Here is a 24,912-nt window from a genome sequence, read left to right on the forward strand (position 1 = left end):
GTGATTTTCCTAAAGCACAGATCCAAACGTGTTAAACACTCACACCATAAATTTTAGAGGCTTTTTACCACCTTGAGAATCAAATGCAGAATCCTCTATTTGGAGTTCAAAGCTCTTCATTTTTGAGCTCTCTCCACCCCCCCCCCATCTTTCCAGTCTTCTTACACCTTCCTTAACCTGTAACTCTTTGATCCAGAAACATTGGTCTCCATCTCTCAGCTCAGCCCGTCCGCCATCCCTCAAATGCTCTCCTACCTAATTTCTGCCTCGGCTTCCTTTAAATCCCAACTAAAATGCACAGGAAACCTTTCCCAAATCCTCTTAATTCCAGTGTTGTATGTGGTTTTGTTTTTTTTTTTTTTTTAGTTTGTTTGCTGTCCCCCTAAATCCATTGTCAGGTCCTTGAAGAAAGGGATTGCCTTGCCTCTTTTTGTCCAGGGTGCTCAGGACTTAGGGGGAAAAGAACAAAGGTTTCTTGACTGAATATGGACACTGCAGTCTAGGCAAACTGGCATTCCTGCAGTTCCTCTTACAAAGCACTCCATCTCCAAACTTCAGACCTTTACTGCAGTTGACTTGGAGAATCTGTTCCCTTCTAGCTTCTGTTCCCTTCTAGCTTCTGTCTCTCAGAATCCATATCATTTCTTGCAGGCCCTGATCAACTGTCACCTACTTACTGTAGTTAAGAGTGATATTATAGTAAGCTGGATGTATGGGGCTTTTCCTTAAGGCCCCTTCTTCTTTCCTCCAAAATCACCTTAAAATAAGCACATATGTGTCAGACACAATGCTAGGCAAAGGAAAGAAAGATCTAAAGAATGAAATAATCCTTATTCTAAAGAAGCTTATATTCGAATGTAGGAGGCATCACATATTTAAGTATGTGCAGAATGAACATAAAGAGGACAAATACAAATAAATAGTAAATAAGTAAATATAAGGTAAACAAAAAACTACATGTTGGGAGAATCAGGAAAAGCCTCACATAGAAGGTTGTACTTAAGTTGCATCTTGACAGAAGAAAGGCACCCCATGAAGAAGAGGTGAAGAGGAAGTACAAAATAGGTAGTTTTTAAATATTTATGGATTGACTACTACCTTAATAATTCATAATATAGACTGCTGTTCCTCTGTAAGCACCTTCTTTCCCTTTCAGTGTTGAGCTTCTGAATTTTGTTCTAAAAATACAAAATCAAGAAGGAACTGCACGTGCAAGTTTAGAGTCTGATGAAATGGTCAGAAGTGTAACAGAACTTATTCTCGATGAGCAGAATAAAAAAACGGTTAGTATTTCAAACAGATCCAATAAGATTTCTTATTTTATTCTAATATTTTTGTAATATAACTAACACTGCTCCATTTTAAAATTCTTATAGCCATTTCTGTTAGAAATTTTTTTTTGTAATATTGAAGTCTTTGTATGGTTTTTTCCCTAAATATTTTTTAGGCAGTTCAAGAAAAAGATATGAAGAATGTGTTAAGTGCTGCTGCTGAATCTTCTGGTGTTAGACATTCAGCAGAAAATGTAACAGTATCTAGTCCCACCACAGTCCCACCTTCCCAAACAGTTACCAAACCATGGGTAGTTGTTGGAGGACCCTCCAAGTCAAAGTGGCAAAAATCAAATGATTCATCTGTGAGTTTCACTTTTACTTCCTCTCATGCAACTTTATATGACTTTCTAATAAGCAAAAATAGTTAATTTGTTGTGTGTGTGTTTTTTTTTAACAGTCTAAAGCTCAACTGTAAATTTACCTTTCTTGTCAGGAACTTCTCTCAAGCTTTTAATGAAATGAAATGTTATAATATAAATGATTTTCATTTCACTTTGTTTCCACAGGCCTCCAGTGATGATCCCTGTATAATATGCTATGAAGAGCTAAACGATGAACATGTATGTGAGGTGGATTGTGGGCATCAGTTTCATAAAATGGGTATGATTTCTATTTGATGTGAAAACAACTCATGGCATTCTAGGTCTCAGTTTCTTTAATGGGGACAATTTTGACAATCTCCAAGATATCAAAATGTTTTATCTTTTATGTTTTTCAGAAGGTTAGGAGCCACAGCACGGATGGCTGGTCTGGAACACATGGTTTTAACTACAAATCAAAATGTATTTGTAAATAGATTTTATATACCAAAAAAATGCAAACCTGCATTTGCTCTAGTTTGCATAATAAATTAGAAACTGTCATAGGGATTAGACTTGGAAAGAATCTTAAAATTATCTAAATCAAGCCCCCTAATTTCATAAATGACAAAACTGAGACTTAAAAAGATTAAATCACTTGCCCAAGGCTATATACATAAATGAGGGGAAAGGCTAGGATTTTAACCCATTCCCATCTTGCTTCCTCCTGGCTCTTTGTTTTGTAAACTGGTCAACCTTGGTTCTTAGACTAGATCAGATTGACCCTAGATTGAGAATCTGTATGTACAATAGCTCAGTCAAGGTTTATACATAAATTTTTATATGTTATGGTTGTTAATTATTATTTAACATTAATCCAATATTTATACTATTAGATTGAAACTGATGGGGTCGCTAACAATTCTTTTACCTACTGTTTAGAAAGGAACATAGAACCCTTTTTTTGTCTTTCTTCATATATGTGTATAAATATATAATATATATAATGTTAATAAGTAAATAATAAAAAATACATAAGTTAATACCACTTTACAAAAAAATTGAGTAGCATTAAGGTAGAAATATGAGAATAGGTTAGAACTCAGAAAATTCAGGATCTGAAAGGAGCCAGGATAAAGACATTCCAGGTATAAATTAGCTAAAATTTATTAAATAAATTAATATTTATTAAAGGCCTATCATGTGCTAAGAGTAGGGATAAAGGTAGGAAGAATGAAACCATTCCTCAGGTAAATCAATTAAGAGTTTATGGAATCTGGGCCAGAGATGAAGATGCTTATGAAGATGCTTACTTACTGGAAGTTATGAAACGGGTTACAGAGACTAGGAATTTAGAGAGGGGGTTGCCTTAACCCAAAGGTCATCAAATGCTTCCAAGTGCAGAGTCCAGAGAATCTCACAGGTAGGATAGGGAAAAAGAGATAGATCAGGCCCCAGGGAGCTTGTATTGTCCAAGTGAGGCCATGAGTCAGCACCGGACAAAATCACCTCATTCTTTAAGCAGATGCATTATTTTGGGAACTTCTTGCGTGCTTTCTCCCTGGACAGAAATGGCTTGTGGAGTGTAGGGAGCTTTGGGTCCCTGGATCAGGTGTGAGCTTAGAAGCAATGCTGACCATATATGAATAGAAAAACCCCCTCTAGCAGGAATGAGAGAGAACATTATGAGAAGGTATTTATGGATTTTTCCCCTTGTTTTCAGTGTATTGAACAGTGGCTTAAAGAACAAAGTACATGCCCAACTTGCCGTGAATATGTCCTGTTAGCAGAAGAATTTCCTGCACTTTCTGGATCAGGCCAGCCTACTAAAATTTAACAATTGCCTTACTGCTATGCCATTTAACCAAAAGTTCCCATAATATTAATTTGTTGAGTATGAATAACTATATCAAGTATAAAATAACATGAAAATGTAAAGCATGTACATATATTTGAAGAAAAACTATCATATTACACAACAATACACAATTGAAATGACTGATAAACCACTTAACACACACACACACACACACACACACACATACACACACATAGTAAGATTTTTTTTTTTTAATAAGGTTTCCTCAGCTGTAAAATCTACATGTGGTCTCTAAGAATTCTTATTTCTAATATACTGGGACTCTATGATCCTATCTTTACATATGGCAAGTGACTAAGTTTAGTTCAGAGTTTTTATTGGAGAGACAGACACTTTAGAGATTGAAAGGTTCCATTAAGAAATATATTTTGAAGGGGTGGCTAGGTGGCTTAGTGGATAAAGCACTGGCCCTGGAGTCAGAAGTACCTGGGTTCAAATCCGGTCTCAGACACCTAATAATTACCTAGCTGTGTGGCCTTGGGCAAGCCACTTAACCCCATTTGCCTTGCAAAAACCTAAAAAAAAAAAATGTATTTTGAGTTGCAACTTTTAACTTGACCTGTTAAAGCGTTCTCATTTTCCTCTTAATGGGGAAAATGTGCTTGTTTGAAAACATGATTATCTATTTTATTCTTTTACATCATCTACATTAAAAGTAAATTTAAGGAAACCATGATCTTGATTTTGATTGAAGAAATCTTTGTTTAGATACACTTTGCTTTTTATTTCATATCTCTTCTAAAATTATTTTATGCATAAGTTTATAATCTGCCTAATGTTCCTTTTATCCCCTCCATTTTTATGAGAAATAGATTTTATTCAATTTTAGTAAAAATTCTTAGTTTTCTAAATTGTATAGACTATTCATGCTAAAATAAAGACTACTAGAACCCCAAATTTGGAACTAATATTTTAATAATAGAGGAGTAGTATTTCTTCAGACACACATGATTATTTATTGTTTCTTCTCTGTGTTCATCACATTGTGAAAACAAAAATTAAATAACATTACCATTATTCTCTTTTCAAATCTGTTCCCAAATATAGATTACATACCTAAAATGAGTTGCCTCTGAAGGAAATAATTATGATTGCACTCATGCTGTACTCAACCAGGGTATAAGGAAAAGGGAAGAGTTCAGCATATAGTTAGATTAATATAATATTAAGTAATCACTTCTAAGATTTTACTCCTAAACAACTTTCAAAAACTGGGAAGAAATAAATCTTAAATTTAGTGATTCATAGGCATAAAGTTTAACTACACTATCAATTAATCTTGAATAAATTGCATTTCTCTGAAACTTGGAATGTTTGAAAAAAACATTTTTAAATCTCATCTTCATTGTTTTTGAAATTGGTAGGTTTCTCTTCTAAATTCATCTCATAAGTTTTCAAATTAATGTTTCAAACACGAGGGCACCGTTTTGCCAAATTGCTTCTTAGTAAATTGAAAAATTAATGAATTTGCTCAATAAGTATTTATTGAGCACCTATTTTAAAAGTTGTCTTATTTCAGTGAAATCGAGTAATGTTCTTTGTACAGTTATTGTTGACCCAGTCACCTTTAAAATAAATACCACCTTAGCATTTTTGTATTTAGTAGTTGATGTTTTACATTCCTAGTTTCAAATCATCTTATCTACTTGATCACATGATAATGATCCTAATCTTATATATAAGTCCCAGGATTCCAGGAGATTCTTAAGTTTGTGAAACATTAAAGAAGCTTTAAAAAAGTAGTTTTCTGGGGTAGCTAAGTAGCACAGTGGATAGAGTACCAACCCTGGAGTCAGAAGGACCTGAGTTCAAATGCAGCCTCAGTCACTTAATAATTACCTAGCTGTGTGGCCTTCGGCAAGCCACTTACCCCATTGCCTTGCAAAAACCTAAATAAAAAAGTAGTTTTCTTCTCACAGGAAGATCTGTGCTTCACTTTGGAGGCATTCTGTGATTTAGATTACATGAATTTAAGAACTCCAGTACAACAAAATTTTACTTCTAAATTCAAGTTTGGTTGGAACGTAGGATTTTGAAATTTTTTTAACATTCCTCTTAATTTTATTCAATTGATATATTTTTTGAAAAGGGCAATAGGACAACTTTTCAAGGCTAATTTCTCATTAAGAAAGTGAAGATATTATAATAATTATCTCCCCCATTGTCATGCAAAAAAAAGTAAAATAAGTATCTTATTGCATCTTTCAGCAAAATCTCAGTAGTTTTTCATTGTTAACTTGGGCATCTCTGTTCTTTAAGTATTAAATTTTTGTTTACTGAGTGAATGTAAACATAATAATAATTGTTATTAGAGCTCATGTTTCTAGAGTTCTTCAAGATTTAGAAATCATTGTAAAACAACCTTCTGTGGTAGGTGCTCTTGTTCTCATTTTACAGAAGGGAACAAAGGCTTTGAGAATGTCCTTATTCTAATATTATTTCATCAATTCTTCAAAGACTAAGCATAATTTTGCTTTTTTTTTTTAAGGTTTCTGCAAGGCAATGCGGTTAAGTGGCTTGCCCAAGGCCAAACAGCAAGATGATTATTAATTGTCTGAGGCCAGATTTGAACTCAGGTACTCCTGACTCCAAGGCCCATGCTCTATCCACTGCGCCACCTAGCCACCACCCCTAGACATAATTTTTCTGATCAAATTATTTAAGTTGAAGTTTGGGTAACATAATATGAAGTTAAAAACTGGGTCCCAAGGAATTCCTGCTTTTGCCAGATAGTTCAAATAGCTCAAAAATCTGTACAACTTAAAATTTCTGTAGCCAATGTTTTATCAAAATATTAAGGTATCATAAACCAGAATCTCAGACCCTTCTGTTGCATTTTTAGCCAATATCTTCAAATTACACTAATTCAGTTCTTACTTCAGATTCTGCTCCCTGGTGGGTCTAACTTTTTTTTGCCATCCAAATATCCCCTTTGGAAGATTCCTCTCTACTCAGTTCTATTCCTATTAAACTGACCCTGGGATAGCATTTTGTATAATACTGAACTTTTATGGAATTAAAAATTGTATAACATCCCTGTGCTTTTTTTAAAATATGATGTGAGCTACTCTACATGAAAAAAGTAATTTTATATAAACTATTAAAACATAGTATATTAGTAAAAAAGAAGACAAGTTTTTGCTCCCTTCCTTATTTATCAATGGTCCATTGTAATGAACTGGGTATACATTTCAGCCATCCTTCCCTTTTCTTCCCAGTCTTCTCACTAGTTGACTTACAATACCCTCTATGCCAGCTTTTTAATTCTACAGCTCTAATGAAATCAGTATTGACTTTGCTACTAGAAAGTGTGTTTTCAGGTATTTCTCTATGGCTCCATTGTAACTTTCCAAGACACAATATCCCTGCCTGATAACCACTCCCCCTCACCAAGTCCCTGGGTAACAACAACAGAAAGATCATTTCCAGAGTCTCAAAGCAGAAAGGGCGCAAGGAGAATGCATGGTCAAGGAGAGATTGAAACTGGGAAGGTGGAAGATCCCTGGGGCCCACAGTGGCACTGTAAAGAGAGCACACGAGTCAGGAAGACTTCAAATGTTTCCTTTGAGAGGTGGCCCTGGACAAGTCACTTAGCTCCTCTCTCTTTCCATTTCCTCAACTAGCACCTAACTTAATGTTGCTATGAAGATCAAAAGATATTTGCAAAGAGCATAGCACAGTGTCTGGAGCATGGTAGGCACTTAATGCTTGTTTCCTTCCTTCCCAATTGAGGAGTAGTTCTACTGAGGAGCATTCTCATGGGAGGAGAGAGGTTATCTGTATGGTGTTGGTGTCGACCTTAAAAGTGGCCTGATTGGGGGTGGCTAGGTGGTGCAGTGGATAGAGCACCGGCCTTGGAGTCAGGAGTACGTGAGTTCAAATCCGGCCTCAGACACTTAATAATTCCCTAGCTGTGTGACCCTGGGCAAGCTACTTAACCCTGCTGCCTTGCAAAAACTTAAAAAAAAAAAGACAACTAAAGAATTTATCATATTTCTTATCAACACCTGACCATATGGGATAGAAATTAACAAATAAATATAAAAATGTAGTAATATTAACACATTCTTTAAATATTATAACAGTACATCATATTAAGAAAGTACATACACAAGAAAGATCAATCAAATGGAGACAATAATGTAATCATAAATAACTAGAGAATCAAGAAATAAATCAAAGGAGTAATCAATGATTATAAGAAACAAAATAATGAGACAACATAACCACATTTTTTTTTTTGGTTTTTGCAAGGCAACAGGGTTAAGTAGCTTGCCCAGGGTCACACAGCTAGATAATTATTAAGTATCTGAGGCCACATTTGAACTCTGGTCCTCCTGACTCCAGGGCTGGTGCTCTATCCACTGCACCACCTAGCTGCCCAACATAACCACATTTCTAAGATAAACATAAGGCAATCTTGGAGTGTGAGGGGTGGAACTAATGATGGATCAATAAATGATGAAAAAATGATAGACATACAAATGTGTGTGTGTGCGTGTGTGTATAAATGCACACAGCAAAATTTTTCAAAAGGATAATGAACTGAGTATACATTTCAAAAAACAAATTAAGCAAAAGAAAAAAAAATCTTAAAGATCAGGAGAAATAGGTAAATAATTAAACTGCAAACAACTACTGTAGACCTGATCAAACTAAAAGCTGGTTCTTTTTAAAAGATTTATAAAGTTGTTAAATCTTGCCAACACAATTAAAAAGAAGAGATTATAAAAGCAAAGCAACAAAATGAATATGGTAAAATCACAGGAAAAACCTTAAGAAATAAAAAAATTATCAACATATTCTGCAGTTTTATATATATATGCCTCCAAAATCAAGGAGTGCCTTAAAAGGTGTTAGAAAATTCAGTCTCAGGGCAGCTAGGTGGCAGTGGATAGAGCATTGGCCCAGGAGTCAGGAGGATCTGAGTTCAAATTCAGCCCCAGATACTTAATAATTACCTAGCTGTGTGATCTTGGGCAAGTCATTTAACCCCATTGCCTTAAATAAATTTTTTTAAAGTTTTTTTAAAAATTAAGTCTCTGAAAAGAAAATAGAAATGCCAATGAAGTCAGAACCACTAAAGGAAAAATTCCTGTTCCTGAGTTTTCAGAAGAATTCTCATAAAATTTTTCAAGAATAATAAATATCAACACTATACATTTTTTCCTTCAGAAACTGAGAAAGCATCTCCAGACTTATGAGACAAATGTAGTCCCAGTGCCTAAACCAAGGAAACCTTAGGCAAATATCACTGAATGAATATTATTCAAAAATTCCTTTAAAATATCATGTCAGACTACCACGGTTCATTCAATAAATCATTATGACCAAGTTGGATTTATTTTAAGGAGTCAGGTATGGTTAAATATAAATGCATTCAACAATCATATCTGCAACCATGCAGTTTTCTCACTAGAAACAGAAATGTTTGTACTTTGTTGGGGTTTTTTTTAGGATTTTTCCAAGGCAGGTGTTAAGTGGATTGCCCAAGGCCACACAGCTAGGTAATTATTAAGTATCTGAGGCAGGATTTGAACTCAGGTACTCCTGACTCCAGGGTCCATGCTCTATCCATTGTGCCACCTAGCTGCCCCCTTGTCCTTCATTTTCAAAGAGGACCACAGCATTAGGGAGATGATGCCATGACAAGTACATGAGTTAGATTTGAGTGAAGGGGTGCAAAATCACCAGTCTCACTTTCTTCTCCAGAGCCATCTGAGTCAGCAAATATGGATCAGAGCTATTGGAGATAACCCTGGATACGAGGCAGTCAGGGTTAAGTGACTTGCCCAGTGTCATACAACTAGTAAGAGTCAAATGTCTGAGGCTGAATTCAAATTTCCATCCTCATGACTCCAAGACCAGTGCTCTATCCACTGCACCACATAGTGGTGGATAAAACACTGGCCCTAGAGTTAGGAGAACCTGAGCTCAGATCCAGCCTCAGACACCTGTGTGAAACCCATTGCCTTACAAAAAAAAATTTTAAAAAGAATCAAATGAGATACAGAAAAAGCCTTTAATAAAATAACAAGGTATTCATGCTTTAAAAAAAAAAAATCTAAGTCTCAAAGTATAGCCAAAGAGGGACATTTTTATCATTGTGAAAAATCTTTCTCTAAAACCAAAGTGCATCATATGTAAAGCAATAGACTAGAAACTTTTCCAATAAATACAAAATAAAGCAAGGAAGTCTTACTGTCCTCCCTATTATTTTATATTGTTCTAGAACAGTGAAACAAGAGAAGGAATAAAGGTACCACCATGGTTAAAGAAAATGAGCTAACGGTTCTCTAAAGAAGAATCAAATTATTAACAAACATGAAAGAATCACTCATGGAGAATGTAAATCAAAACAATCTTGAGGTTTCACCTCAAATGCTGCAAATTGGCAAAAATGACAAAATAAGTCCAAGAAAAAAACAGGAAGTGTTATAGAAAGATGGAAACAATAAAACTCGTTATTGATGGAGTTGTGAGTTCATTCTGGAAATAAACTTGAGATTATGCAAATAAAGCAGCCAAAATGATCATACTCTTTATCTAGGGTCTGTGTTAGACATATACCTCAAGGAGATTGCTGACAAAAAAAAAGTCTACATATATTTCAAGATATTTGTAGAAGTCCTTTCTGTGATAGTAAAGAACTGCAAAGTAAATGTCCATTATGCTGTGCTATCGATACTATTTTGAAAAGAATACTAAATACAGAGAAGCATAGAAAGGAACAATATATACATAATGACTACAACAATCAAAAGTTAATTTTGTAAAATTACAAAGAACAGACTTGACCTCCCCAAAAAGAGCTATAAGACATTTACAGGGGAGTAGAGAGGGATCTGCAGGTGTGACACATTGCATATATTTAATCAATGTAACTGAATCTTTTTTCTCCCTCTTTTTTTAAAAAATTCTTCATTGTACTGTCACTGAGAGATAACAAGGAGAAATCTTGGCAATGTGAAAACAAAGATATCTCAAAAAAACTAGTGCTTATCATATAATGTGCATTTTTCATTCCTTTCAAAAGATTGACCTAGAAAATTGAGCTTTTCTCAAACAAGGCTGATGTATTCCCCATGTATAGTACTTTATTAGAAAAGCAATTAAAATTTCCTCACACTTGGGAATGGAATTTAGAAATTGCTAAATAGATTTAGAACCACTTCTGTTAACTTAAACCAGTGGTCCATTCTGTCTAGTGCTTAATACATAGTGGGTGCTTAAGAAACTGATTGCGTTTCTTCTCTTCCTTCTATCACTTTTCTGTAAATGCCAGCACAAAGTAGATTTTCTGACTTGAGTTCTCAGTTGTCATTTGTAAATATCCATGAATGGGAAAGTTTTGCCTCTCAAATTACCATAAGATCTAGTAGAAAACAATTGTATAAGGGAGGGGTGTGTGTGTGTGTGTGTGTGTGCGCGTGTGTGTCCCATAGAGGTTATATGTATACATATGTATACACTGTGTCTGCCTTAAGGGATTCTTCCCAGGGAGTCATGAATTTATATTTATGCGATCTCATCCACCCCTTTTCAAGGGAGACTTGATTTGTACTAGGAGGGTACTCTTTCTGTTCTCTCCTCAGAGTGTGGATACCAGTCTAGGATTAGACCTATCTACTCTCTCTATTGATAGTCTAGAAGAATGAGTTTTGGAGTTCATACTGCCTTTCCTGTTTGAATTCCACTAACAGGTAAGGAGTACTTCAAAATTTTCGTCCCCACCAAATGCTAGCTACTCAAAGACCATAGTAATTGAGCAGAGTGTCCAAGCTAATAGTAAACAGAATTCAGAGAAAATAGTTAGATTAGAACACACCAAACAATATACAGAGTAAATGAACTCTTCTATATCTCAGCTCTACCCTAGAGAGATTTCCTGATGTTTCTAGGGTAGCAAACTGCAGATAAGGACAAATGCAGTTTTCCAGTTCCTCTACATGTCAGATTCTCAGAATCTCCCATCAAGAACCTATCCCAGACAAAAACTTGGAAGCAAACCCATGCTCTCTCTAAGCCAGAATAACTCTTCTGCAAATTCTTATCATATCTCAGGAGGAGAGTATTACACAGATGCTTAGGCTTAATCTTCCTTCCCTCAGCCTTTACAAACTTGGAAAATGAATAAATAAATGGGCATGTTTTAAGAATTTATGTTCCATCCATTCCTTCTCTGAAGCAAGTTCTGTTCTAATAGAGGGAGACAGCATATAGAGAAGTGGTAGCCAGGGTGGTTTTGATTTGAGAAGTCTATAAGATCTTAGGTGGAAGCCTAGTGCAATTGATGAACATAACCTTTCTAGGAGTGATTTTTGAATACTGTTCTCTTAAGCTAGAAGTGAAAAGAGAGAAGGGGTACTCCATAACAGGTACATCAAGTGACATGGCAGGAGTAGTACTAGAAAGCACCCTGTTAAATTCAGGGCCAGGTACTTGCCTCCTGACTATTGCACAAACAAGACACTTAACATCTCTCAACTTCAGTCCCCATGCCTAAAATGTTCGTCCTCTGCTCTGATTGCTGACCTCCCTAGCTTCCTTTAAAGGAATTCTACCTTCTCCATGAAGCCTTCCCTAATCACTCTTCATTCTAAGTGCCTACCCTCTGCTAATCCTACTTATTTTATATATAGCCTGCTCTGTAAGTAACTATTTGCATGTTGTCTCCTATTAGATTGTAAGCTCCTTGAGGGCCTGGACTATCTCTTACCTCTTTTTTGTATCAATGGTTTTACCAATGCTTAATACATAGTATATACTTAATAATTGTTGATTAATTAATGTTATTAATTAATTGATAACAATAATGACTAGAATGTATATAGTGCTTCATTTACCACTAAATACATTTTACAAATGCAGAAATAGGCTGTGAGAGGTTAAGAGACCTATGTACTTTGTGTTTGAAATAAGATTTGTACTTGAGTTTTCCTGTCTTCCTCCAAGTTCAGCACACTCTCCTCTACATGACTCATGAGCCCACAGATCCATTATCAGAGCTGGACTGCCAGGTCTGAGGTAGATGTTCAGAGAGTGAGAGCTTTAGGACTCAGTTAATCAATAAATGTTTTTAATAAGCACATAGCATATGCTGGCAGTTAGGCTAAGAGCTGGAGACAAAAATGAAATCTTTACTCACCAAAATCCACAAAATGATTCACAGAAAGTTCTTAGGATTAATGGTGGATCTAAGGCTTTAAGAAATTTTTATGAAATTATTTATAGACTATGAGTCTCTTCATGGATTTTAGTGATTTCTACCTTCATCATCTCTTGCTTTCCCCCAGGCATTGATCTCTCAGTATGTCTCCTTCTAGACTCTCCAGAAGAAAGTTCGAAGTCCAGCCAACAAGATGACTGATAAACTGACAAGAGTCTAGTGTGCTACTGATTTCATTGCTGAAAAATATATTTTGAATTAAAACAGCAATTGCATAAATCTCTCCAATTTTTAGGTTGCCCTTGGTATTGACAAAACTTAAGAAAATGTTTTTTCTGACCCCAGGTGCAACAAAATGTTCTTTCTTACTCCCCTTAGTAGAAAACATATTTCGGAAGCAAGTATATTTCAGGAGAAACAAATGAGTGAGAGGAGTAACTCCAACCTAAATTTTTGCTCATTCTCACTCTCTGACAACAAAAAAAGACTTAAAATCAAACCAGCTCCTTATTCTTATCAACAGATTCTTCAGAATGAACGGTTGGTTTTTAATCAGCATTTCTGACTCAGTGTGACTGATGGTTTCAAAAATTGGAATTGGAAAATAGTAAAAGGGATCAGGTGGCAAACTTCAGAATATGCTTTTTTGGAAAATATGCGTAATTGTTTCCAACAAATAATTTAGAAGTTATATTTACTCCTTTTTTTCCCATCCTTTCTTCTTACCTTTCTTCCTTTTTTCCCCCTTTCATCTTCCTTTTTTCCCCCCTTTCATCTTCCTTTTTCCCCTATTTCCTCCTTTTTTATTTTTTTCTTTCCCCTTCTCGCTTTCTCTCTGTCCTGCCCAGGGAGTGCTATTCACCACTCAGTCCCATTGCTGATCAACACAAGATCTGACCCACTTCTATTTCTGATTCAGGCCAGTTTGCCCCTCTTTAGGCAGCTTGATGCCACCCCACCCCAGGGATTTCTCCTGACTTACTGAAGATGCCCAGTCAACAACTGAGCTCAAGTTATCATGAACCATCACACCTAGTACAAATTCTGTTTTCTGATTTTTTTTATCTATTTGGAAAGATTTACATAATCATTTTGATTAATTATTCCACCCTTTCCTTCTTCCCACTTCTCTATCCAATCTCCGATTATTTGATATAATCTAATGATATTATTATACCATGTAGACTTAATTTATACTTTCCTGCCACTGATTCCAAGAAGCCTGTGTATTAATAAAAGCACTGGTTTCCTAAAGTGCCACAGGATTCTAACAAAGTTAATAGCTGGAAAAAAAGACAAGTGAATAGCCCACATTGTTATTCCAGACATGGTCTGTTCCTGACATTAATAGGACTACAGTTTTGGATGGTATTTCATCTGCCACCTGACCCCTTTTACTGTTGTCCAATTCCAATTTGAAATCATCAATCACACTGAAATGGTGACACCTATTGTAGAGCAGAAAAACAAACATTCTCCCTTATATGTTACCAACTAGCATACAGAAGTATGTGACACTTGACCCATCCATCTCTCATCTTCAATCCCTCAAACATGTTCTGTTTCCCTCATCCTTAAAAAATTTACAATTGACTTTCTCTGGTTATCGTCTTTGCCTGTTTGCTACTAAATCCATCTTAGAAAAATATCCATTTTCTCACCACCCAGTTATTTTTCAGCTTCATAAAACATAATTTTTATCCCATTCTACTGAAACTTTTTCTTCTGTTTTTTCTTTTAAAATAACAAAAATCTATATGCACTCTCCCACCTCTCTCTACTGAAAAAGAAGAAAAATATTTTATTTTATAATAAATATGGATTGTCAAGCAAAATAAATTTCCAAACTATGTCTAAAAAATATTTCTTCACTATTTACTCTGTGTATATCACCTTTCTCTTAACAGGTGCATAAGCATGCTTAATTTTTTTTTAATGGAATCTCTTAATCTTACCGATGATGGCAGTGCAGTGGATACTCACAGCCCTGATCAGCACAATGTTAACCTGCTAATTTTCTGACCTAGACCAGTTTGTTCCTCCTGAGTCAGCCTGGTGGCCCCTTGCTTCTAGGGGCATCACAGTATAAGTACCAGACTTAGAGCAAACACCTGATCAGCTTTAACCTGCAGCAACCCAGAACTCTGAAGTCTCCAAGCCTTAGATTCTGTGGAAGCAAGAAGCAGAGGCATGCACAAACAAACCTGCATTGATAGCAAGCTTCATGATCAAACCTCTGAAACCATAGACTGGTCATTACATTGTTTCAAATTTGTCTTTGCAATATTATTTATTTATTATTTAAATTGTTTACCTGGTTCTGGCCTATGTAACTGTTTACGTCTTTTATTGCACCATTTGTAAATGTTATATATATGAATGAAGTATATAAATGGTGCTATATTTTATATATATAATGTATGTATATACATATTATATCTCTATACATATATATATTTGTGTATATTGTGGAATAATAGTATTCTCTTCCATTCGTAGATTACAGTTTGTTCAACCATTCCCCAATTAATGGTTGCCCTCTTCATTTCCAGATCTTTGCCACTCCAAAACAAGTTAAAAAATAGACATTTTTTATACGTCTAGTTCCTTTCCATCTTTCTTTGGTCTCTTTTTCAAGCATAGGTTTAATAGTGGTATATCTGGACTAAAGGGCAGACATAATTTGGTACCTCCCATATCCTTTTCCATCATCTTTTGCCACTCTGATGGGTGTGAAATATAACTCAACCTCAGTTGTCTTAATATGCATTTCCATACAAATTTAGAGTAATTTTCACATGAATATTGAAAGATTCCTTTCTCTAGAAATTATCTGTTTTTATCCTCTTTCCATTTTTATATTGGTCACTGGATTTAAGCCTTACAAATTTGAAAATAGTCCTTTATAAATATCTTGGCAATAAAACCATTTCCCCATTCAGATTACTTTTTCCTTTATACTTTTAGCTATATGGGATTTATTTGTACAAAACTTTTAAAAATTTAATAAAAATTATCCATTTTTCTTCTATGATCTTTTCTGTCTCGTGTTTGGTCATGAACACTTTCCCTGTTTATATGATCTAATGCACAATTTCTTGCTTCCTCAAATTTGTTTATAAGATTAACTTTATGTTAGCCATGTACCTATTGGGAGCTTATCTTGGTAAACAGGGTGTGAGTCCACCTATTTGCTGCTACACTGGTTTTTTAATGTTCCCAACAGTTTTTGTCAAATAATAAATCCTTATTCTAATAGCTGGACTATTTAAGGGTTTTTTCAGATACTTGATAACTGTGCTCTTTTATTTTTGTTCCTAAGCTGTTCTTGACTTCCCTCTCTTATTTCTTAACCAGTCTTGTTATTTAGATAAATTACTGTTTTATAACTTAAGATCTGTTACTATAAAGGCCTATTTTTTCAACTTTTTTTTCTATTGTTTTCCTGGAGGGTCTTGACCTTTTCTTTCTTTGAAAGAATTTTGTTATTTTTCTAATTTATAAAGTAATCCTTTGGTAAACAAGTGAATTAGGCAGTATTTATTGACATTTTTATTATTGCTTCAACCCTCCCTATGAACAATCAGTATTTCCCCAGTTATTTAGAATTGACTTTATTTCCAAGAGTGTTTGTGGTTGTATTTATATAGTTCCTGTAGTCCCAAGTATTATTTATATTCCATGGTTATTTTAAACAGAATTTTTCTACTTTTTCTTAATGGATTTTATAGTAATATACAAGAATGCTATTGATTTGTGTAGATTGTTTTATATCTTGCAATTTTACTGAAGTCATTACTTGTTCTAATTAATTTTTAGTTGACTGTAGGATTCACTAATTAAGCCATTATATTATTCACTAAAACCAATAATTTTGTTTCCTTTTTGTCTATGCTTAGCTCTTCATTTTCTTTTTCTTGAAATATTATCACTAGCTTTTCTCTTGCATTATATTAAATAATAGTGGTAATTGTGGATACCCTTACTTCCTGATCTTAACAGGAACACAGTTTATTGTCATTACATATAATATGGGTTCCTAGTTTTAAATAGATGCTAGCTATCATAGCAAGAAAATCCTTGCTTTCTAGTGTTATTTTTTATTTTAAACAGGAATGGGTATCAAGAGTTTTTTTTCTACATCTATTGGTATAATAATGTGATTTTTAGTGTTTTTGTTATATGGTTCATTATATATTGAAAGTTTCTGAATATTGAATGAACTCTGCATTCCTAATATAATGCCAAATATCAAGGAATCACACTTAGTATTATACAAGATTTAACAGCTATCCTTTAAAAGAACAGAGAACATGGAAAGAGATTTTCCAAAAGACAAAATCTACAACCAGTAATAACACCTTACCCAAGAATACTGAGTATAATCCTACTAAAAAAAGTATATATTTTATAAAATAGAAGACTGACAAGTATTTCTGACAGATGAAAAATAATTGAAAAGGAACTTTTGAAGTGTAAATTCAGAAATAAAGAAAAAAATAAAAAGTTGAAATGAAATATTTACAATTTAATGGAGAGGCTGTTAAAAAATATTCTTTCTTTGTGACCCTAATGTCATGAAGTCATAGATATAATTGAGACAGAAAATCTATAATAGTTTGTTTTAATATTTTGAAGCTATAAGAAGAAAAGAGAAAGGAAAAATAAATTAAGGAAAGATGGGAGAAAAGAAAGGCACATAGGTTTTATAAGTAGAACTATATATAAATATGGAAGGTCTTGGGGGAACACAAATCACTTAAAGTTCACCTTGATTTAAACTGTTCAAAAGGGCAGAAAGCAAACAAACACAAAAGCACGCACACACGCACACACCTTGATTTCAAATGTATTTAATTCAACAACTAAAAAATAGGGATGGAAAAGGCAAAATAATCTCTCATATTAGAAAGGGAAGAAAAGAAAAAGTAATAACTTGAATATAAAGTAAGGCATATAGTGAAGAAAAAACATACTAGAACAGAATAGAGGAAAATATACAATTAATTATCGTGTGATGAACAAAAAAGAACAGAATGAACAAAAGCAAAATCTAACAATATGTTGTTTGAAAGAAGACTTGAAAATAAGATTCACACAGAATTTGTGTAAAATAAGGGGTTGGAGCAAAATCTATCATGCTTCAGTTGAACATAAAAAAGCAAGCTAGAATAGTGGTTATTATTTTAGATGATAAAAGAGAAATTTAATATAACCGAAAAAAGGGATTCAGTGAATAAAATCAGAACATATTTTTTCGTGGGGGAAAAACAAAATAATTGAATCATTAACTAATTTGATTAAAAAAAATTAAATTACCAATTTAAAAAATGAAAAAGGATTATTCACAACAAATGAAGAAGAAATAAAGGATGTCAGGAACTTTCACTGATGTTAAGAAAAAGCCCAGGACCAGATAGATTCAGAAGTGAAATCTGTGAAACATTTAAAAAATAATTAAAATATAAATTATTTACAAAAATAGCAAAAAATTTTTCATATCACAGACAAAACAAGGACATTCAAAACAAAAATAAACTATAGACCAATATTTCTAATATAATTAGCAAAAAAGGAAAAGCTAAAACAATTTATCAGAAAGACTGTCCTAAGATTGGGTTGGAACTTTTCTTTAAATGGTTTATGTGTGTTGTGTGTCTGTGTGTGTGTGTGTGTGTGTGTACACTAAGAGCTACCATTATTTGCAGGAAGTAAATCTTTTAGTTAATTCAATGTTGAAACAAGGATGTCCACTGTCACCACTTCTTGAATTGGTATTCTTAGCAATAAGACAAGAAAAAGAAATAGAAGGAATTAGCAAAGAAGAAAAAACATCACTTTTTGCAGATGAGATTATGATGTACTTAATGAACCCTAGAAAGTCAAATGGAAAAATGAGTTAAACAATCACTCCATCAAGCTTACAGGATATAAAATAAATCCATACAAATCACCAGAATTTCTGTATGATACCAACCAAATCCAGCAGGAAAAACTAGAAAGAGAAATTGAATTTAAAAAACTACTTGGGCATCTACCTTCCAAGATACACAAGAACTATATAAATACAAATACAAATAGCTATACAGAAATTGGAAAAACATCCATTGATCATATGTCAACTGAGATAATATAATAAAAATGGCAAAAACTACGTAAATTTATTTGCTTATCAAATGCCAAGCCAAATACCAAAAGATTATGGAACTAAAAAAAAAGATGATGAAATTGATATGGAAGGAAAAAATGGTCAAAATCTTTAAGAGAAATGTAAAAGAAATGGGAACAAAAGGGATCCAGCAGCATTAGATCTCAAACTATAGTACAAATCAATAATAGATTTTTAGATTTTTCTTAACTAGTACCAAATTATTTGAATAAATTGAATAATTCTAATAATTTGGTTCTAGTTAAGAAAAATCTAAAAATTGATAAATAGAACAGATAAGTCTTTAATTCTCTGGTCTCTGATAAGTACAAAAATTCAAACCACTGGCTAAATATTTATTCATTTGTTCATTTATTTTGACAACAATTATTGGGAATATTGGATAATAGTATGGAAAAAATTAAGTTTAAAATTTATCTTATACCTTATAAAAGATAAGTTCCAGGGGCGGCTAGGTGGTTTAGTGGGTAAAGCACCAGCCCTGGAGTCAGGAGTACCTGGGTTCAAATCAGGTCTCACTTAATAATTACCTAGCTGTGTGGCCTTGGGCAAACCACTTAACCCCATTGCTGTGCAAAAACCTAAAAAAAAAAAAAAAAAAAAGATAAGCTCCAAATCAGTACAGTTAGAGAACCATAGACAAAAGTTATCAGATCTATGACTAGGAGAAAAGTTATTGCCAAGAATAGAAGACAAATCAATCATTTTGATTGCATACAATTTAAAAGTCTTTACATAAATAAATCTAAAGATTAAAACAACTGAAAAGTTCAACAAACTTCTCTGATAAAGGTTTCATTTCTAAGCTAGCTATAGATAGATGTAAATGTCAACATATGTGTGTATTTATATGTAAAAATGTATATATGGAACAGATTAAATTAATAAACCATTCTTCAGTTGATAATTAATCTAATGATATGAAAAGGTAGTTCTAGAATTATATGAAAACCCAGGCTTTCTAGAACTATATGAAAAAAAAAATTTCCAAATTGCTACCATACAAATTAAAGCAATTCTGAGATCTTACCTCATACTTATCAAAGTGACAAAGATGACAAAAATGGAATATGATAAGTGTTGGAGGAAACTGTGAGACAACAGTCAAATTTGCACAGTGAGCTTGTAAATGGTTACAACCACTCTTTAAAGCAGTTTGGAAATTTACACAGAAAGAAAGCAAATATTGCAATCTCTTTGACCTAGCTATATCACTGTTAGGTCAATAACCAAGAGATAAGTAAAGAGGAAAAGATCCTTTATGTACAAAAATATTTATAGCAGCTATTTTTGTATTGATTAAAAAAATCTGGAAACTAATGGGATGTCCTTCAAGAAAGTCTGAATAATTCATGACACTTTAGAATATGAAAGAATACTATTGTGCTATTAGAAATAAGGAAATAGATTACTTCAAAAAGAAATGGGAAGACATATGAACTGAAGCAGAGTAAAGAGTTAGAAGGACAAATCATACATAACAAGAGTATGTAAATTAACAATTTTGCGGTCTTAGAAACTGATGAAATATGCAGAACCCAAAGAACAACATATAATAATAACAGTGAGAACAAATAACTTTGAAAGCTGTAAAGACTATGATGAATATAGAGATTATTCAAGATTCCAGAGGGCCTATGATAAAATGTATAGATAAGTGTAGGGTGAAGAATATATTGTGTATTTTCATATAGTCATTAAGAGAATTTGTTTTGCTTAGCTGCATATTTGTTGTAAGAAATTTCATTCCCCCCCCCAATAACATGGGTTTGGGGAGGGCAAGGAAACAGATCTGATTTATTTTTCTTAAACAGGAATAGATTTGCTAGAGATGTGAAATGTTGCATGCATGTTCAGATGAAACTGCTCTTACTCTGTTTTAAGAAACTTCCTGTGAAATAGGACTTAACTATAAAAGTTTGCAATGTGAAAATGAAATATCAATAAAACTTTTTTTCCCAAGCACTATAATTAAGAGTCTTGACTATTTTTCTCTTTGACTTCCCACTTTGATTTGCCTCCTGTTGCAACAATTTCTGGTGAGAGATAATGCTGGAATAGCCTTTGCCATCACATTTGTCCATTTCTGTTTTAAATGAAGGGATTGAATTTTATGATCTTGTGAGTTTTTCTCTGCATCTGGATTTTGCAACCAGACCACAGTGAAAGTAATTACAGATTATGGACCAGCATAAGTTGCAGAGAATAAAAAGATAGAAAAATTCCATGAAGAACTCAATAAGAGCTTCCAGTTAAATCAAAACTCAGTGACAGTACTGAGAATACTTTCTCAAATCCTCAATGGTGAGAATGGGTAAAAACAGAGGAATACATTAGCAAATAGGGATGAGGAGATGAATCAAAGATTTGGGGATTACATTCCCCTGCCAGCCCTGTTCTTTACTCTGCTTCAGTTCATATAATGTCTTCCCTTTTCTTTTTGAAGTAATCTATATCCTTATTTATAATTATTCCTCCTTCTCCTGGAACTTCCCCCAGTGCCTCCTTCTCATCAGAGATTATGCAACCTTCTTAATAGGGAACATCATTCTTTAAGACTTACCTCTTCTCCTGTTGGTGGATTTGCCCTGAGTTCTTCATTTTGTAGGGGTCTTAAGTTGACCATCATTACCCTTTCAGTCCTGTTCCTCATTCCTAAACTTGCAAACCCTATTTTCTCATCCTCAAACTTTGGTCAGCACCAGGAGTTTTCTCTTTCCCTCACATCCAACCACCCTCATGACTCTCGACGTGAAGCATCCAAGACTTCTCTCTTACCATTGATGAATTCCTCTTAGAGTCTCATTTTGTATAAGGACTCAGGTCAGTCTTCTTTCTCTTCTTGACTTCCCTTATCATCTTTCCTCTCCCACTCCTTTTTCAACTCCCATTTGTCCCCCATTAGAAGGTAAGCTTCTTAATGTCAGGAACTATCTTATTTGTATCTCCATTTAATAATGTAGTGCCTGTCACATAGTAAAAACTTAATAAATGTTTGTTTCTTCTTTTCTTCCTATATATGTCTCATAGTTATGCATCCTAAATACTTTTTTGAGAAGAAGATTAGAAGACACTGAACATGGCAAGCACTGAATTACATCACAAAAGAAAGTTAAACAAATCATGTTTTAACAGACAGGAAATGATTAGTAATCCTTTTTTAAAAAGGAATTAGATTGTAAAGAGTCTGGCTATTGGGATAAAAATTCTCTCTTCAATAAAAACTGTTGGGAAAATAGGAAGTTACTATGGAAGAAAACAAATCCTAAAGATGTAGAATGGAACTAAAAGGAAGCTAATGATTTTACAAAAAATCAAGACACAATACTTAACACCAAAAGAATGAAAAATTAGAAGAAAATGTGAAACATCTCAATGAAAAAACAATTGATCTAGAAAACAGATTCAGGAAAGATAATTCAAAAATTATTGGGATACCTGAAAGTCATGATTAGGAAAAGAGCCTTGATCTCATTTTAAAAGAATTCCTATGGGAAAATTGCCCTGATATCCTAGAAGCAGAGGACAAAATAGAAATTGAGAGAATCCACCAAGCTCCCCTGGAAAGAGATCCCCTCAAAAAGCCCAGGAATATTATAGCAAAGTTCCAGAACTCCCAAGTCAAAGAAAAAATATTACAAGCAGCCAGAAGGACACAATTCAAATATCATGGAGCTGCAGTCAGGATCACACAGGACTTAACAGCAACTACATTAAAAGCTCATAGGGCTTGGAATATAATATTCTGGAAGGCAAAAGAGCTTGGAATGCAACCGAGAATCAACTACCCAGCAAAACTGAATGTCCTCTTCCAGGGAAAAAGATGGACTTTCGATGAACCAGGGGAATTTCAAATGTTCCTGTTGAAATGACCAGAACTAAAAAGAAAGTTTGACCTTCAAATACAGGACTCAGGTGAAGCATAGAGAGTGGAGGAGAAGGGTAAAATATGAGGGACTTAATGAACTGCATGTATTCCTGCATAGAAAAATGATACTGATAATACTCATAAGAAACTTCTCATTTAATAGAGCAAGTAGAAGGAGTTTTTATAGTTGAAGCACAGGAGAGGGCTGAATCTGAAGATATAATATATTGTAAAAAGGAAGTTAATGGCTAAAAGAAATGCACTGGGAAGAGAAAGAAGAGGTAGAATAGGCTAAGATATTTTATATCAAAGATTTTTTTTCTTTTTACAATAAGCTTTAGAAATGATATGGGAGGGGGGAAGCTGAGAGGGAATGAGGGAACCTTCACTCTCATCAGAAATGGCTCAGAGAGGAAACAGCATATACACTCAATAGAGTATAGACATCTAGAGTAAAAAAGAGAGAAAGGGGAACAGGGGGATGTGGGTGATAGAGGAGAGGGTAGATCATAGGATAAAATTGTCAGATATAACACATTTTATTTTTTACTTCTTGCAAGGGGCTGGGATTGGGTGGCCTGTCTGGTTCCACAAGGCTGGGCTGTTGCTGGGTCTCAGGGATGGTATGTGGACTTTGGCCCCAGGGCTGGTAATCAGTCCGCTATGCCACTCAGCTACCCTATACCACATTTTAGAAGAGTAACAGAGTGAAAGGAGAGAGAAAATATAGTATATGGTAGTGAGAAGGTACAGATAGAGGGAGTTGGAATCAGCAACAGCAACAGTGGAAAAATATGGAAGTAGCTTTTGTGATCCACCCAAGACAGAGTGGATGGCATCAGAAAGCAGATTGAAACACATTTTTTCCCTTTTCTTTATTTCTCATGAGGGTCTATATTGGGGGGTGTTGTTTACTCTTAAACAAGAATATTTTAGTAATGTATAAAAAAATCACTTGTACAAAAATATTCATAGCAGCTCTGTTTGTGGTGGCAAAGAATTGGAAATTAATGTAAATGTCCTTCATTTGGGGAATGCCTTAGCAAAATGTGGTATATGTATGTGATGCAACACTATTGTTCAATTAGAAGCCAGGAGGGATGGGAATTCAGGGAAACCCAGAAAGATTTGCATGGATTGAAGCTGAGTGAGATGAGCAGAACCAGAGGAACATTGTGCACCCTAGCAGTAACATGGGGGTGATGACCAACCTTGATGGACTTGCTCATTCCATTAGTGCAACGATCAGGCACAATACTTTATTTTTCTTCCTTAGGAATATGATTTCTCTCTCACCACATTCAATTTAGATCAACATATACCATGGAAACAATGTAAAGACTAACAGACTGCCTCCTGGGGTAGGGAGGAAGCAATATTAGGGGGGGAATTCTAAAAAGTTCAAAATGAAATTTTTTTAAATTTAAAAAAAATACAATGGGAACAAATGAAAAAAGAAAACAACTTCAAAAATTGAATTGTCCAAATAGAAAAGGAGATGCAAAAGCTAACAATAAAATAATTACTTGAAAATTAGAATTGGACAAGTGGAAGCTAATGACTTTCTAAGACATCAAGAATCAGGCAAGCAAAATTTCTTTAAATTAAAAAATAGAAGAAAATATAAACTATTGCATTGGAAAAACAACTGACCTGAAAAGATAGTTCCAGGAGAGATAATTTAAGAATTATTGCTCTACCACGATAAGAAGCCATGATAAGAAAAAAAGAGCCTGGACAACATCTTTAAAGAAATGATCAACATAAACTGCCCTGATGTTGAGAGGGTAAAATATTCATTGAAAGAATCCACTGATCACTTCCAGAAAGATCCCAAAATGAAATTGCCAAGGAATATTATATCCAAATTCCAGGATTATCAGATTAAGGAGAAAATATTGCAAGCAGCCAGAAAGAAACAATTCAAATACCAAGGAACCACAATCAGGATTACATAGGACTTGGCAACTTCAACATTAAAGGATCGAAGGGCCTGGAATATGATATTCCAGAGTGCAGAGGACCTTGGATTACAACCAAGAATCAACTACCTTGAAAAATTGAGTTTATTCTTTTAGGGGAAAAGATGGACTTTCAACAGAAAAGGGAACTTTCAAACTTTCCTAATGAAAAGAGCAGAGCTGAACAGAAAATTCCATCTAAAAATACAAAACTCAAGAGATGCATTAAAAAG

General features: G+C 34.1%; 1 protein-coding gene across 6 annotated transcripts; it reads left to right on the forward strand.

Annotated features, from left to right (window-relative positions):
- The first annotated feature begins 9 nt into the window (after positions 1-9).
- Positions 10-19,459, forward strand: LOC141506852 (E3 ubiquitin-protein ligase DZIP3-like). Of its 6 annotated transcripts, none has more exons than XR_012473990.1 (5): positions 10-1,283; positions 1,448-1,636; positions 1,841-1,894; positions 3,357-11,215; positions 12,809-19,459. XR_012473990.1 is itself a non-coding variant. In XM_074213977.1 (5 exons), the coding sequence occupies exons 1-4, from the start codon at positions 1,233-1,235 to the stop codon at positions 11,168-11,170; spliced, it is 357 nt and encodes a 118-aa protein (XP_074070078.1). In that variant the 5' UTR covers positions 10-1,232; the 3' UTR covers positions 11,171-11,215; positions 12,809-19,459. The 6 variants fall into 6 exon arrangements, 4 of the variants coding, with proteins under 4 accessions (XP_074070078.1, XP_074070077.1, XP_074070075.1 ...); XR_012473989.1 differs by having other exon boundaries at positions 14,589-19,459; XM_074213977.1 differs by having other exon boundaries at positions 11,108-11,215.
- The last annotated feature ends 5,453 nt before the right edge of the window (positions 19,460-24,912 follow it).

Source organism: Macrotis lagotis, chromosome 1 (assembly GCF_037893015.1).
Source record: "Macrotis lagotis isolate mMagLag1 chromosome 1, bilby.v1.9.chrom.fasta, whole genome shotgun sequence".
In the NCBI taxonomy this organism is placed as follows: Eukaryota; Metazoa; Chordata; class Mammalia; order Peramelemorphia; family Peramelidae; genus Macrotis; species Macrotis lagotis.

Coding starts and splice junctions, on each gene's coding strand:
- LOC141506852 (XM_074213974.1), top strand. CDS start 1,233: ATGGTCAGAAGTGTAACAGAACTTATTCTCGATGAGCAGAATAAAAAA. Junction 1,637..1,840: donor AAAAATCAAATGATTCATCT/GTGAGTTTCACT, acceptor TTGTTTCCACAG/GCCTCCAGTGATGATCCCTG. Junction 1,895..3,356: donor AAGAGCTAAACGATGAACAT/GTATGTGAGGTG, acceptor CCTTGTTTTCAG/TGTATTGAACAGTGGCTTAA.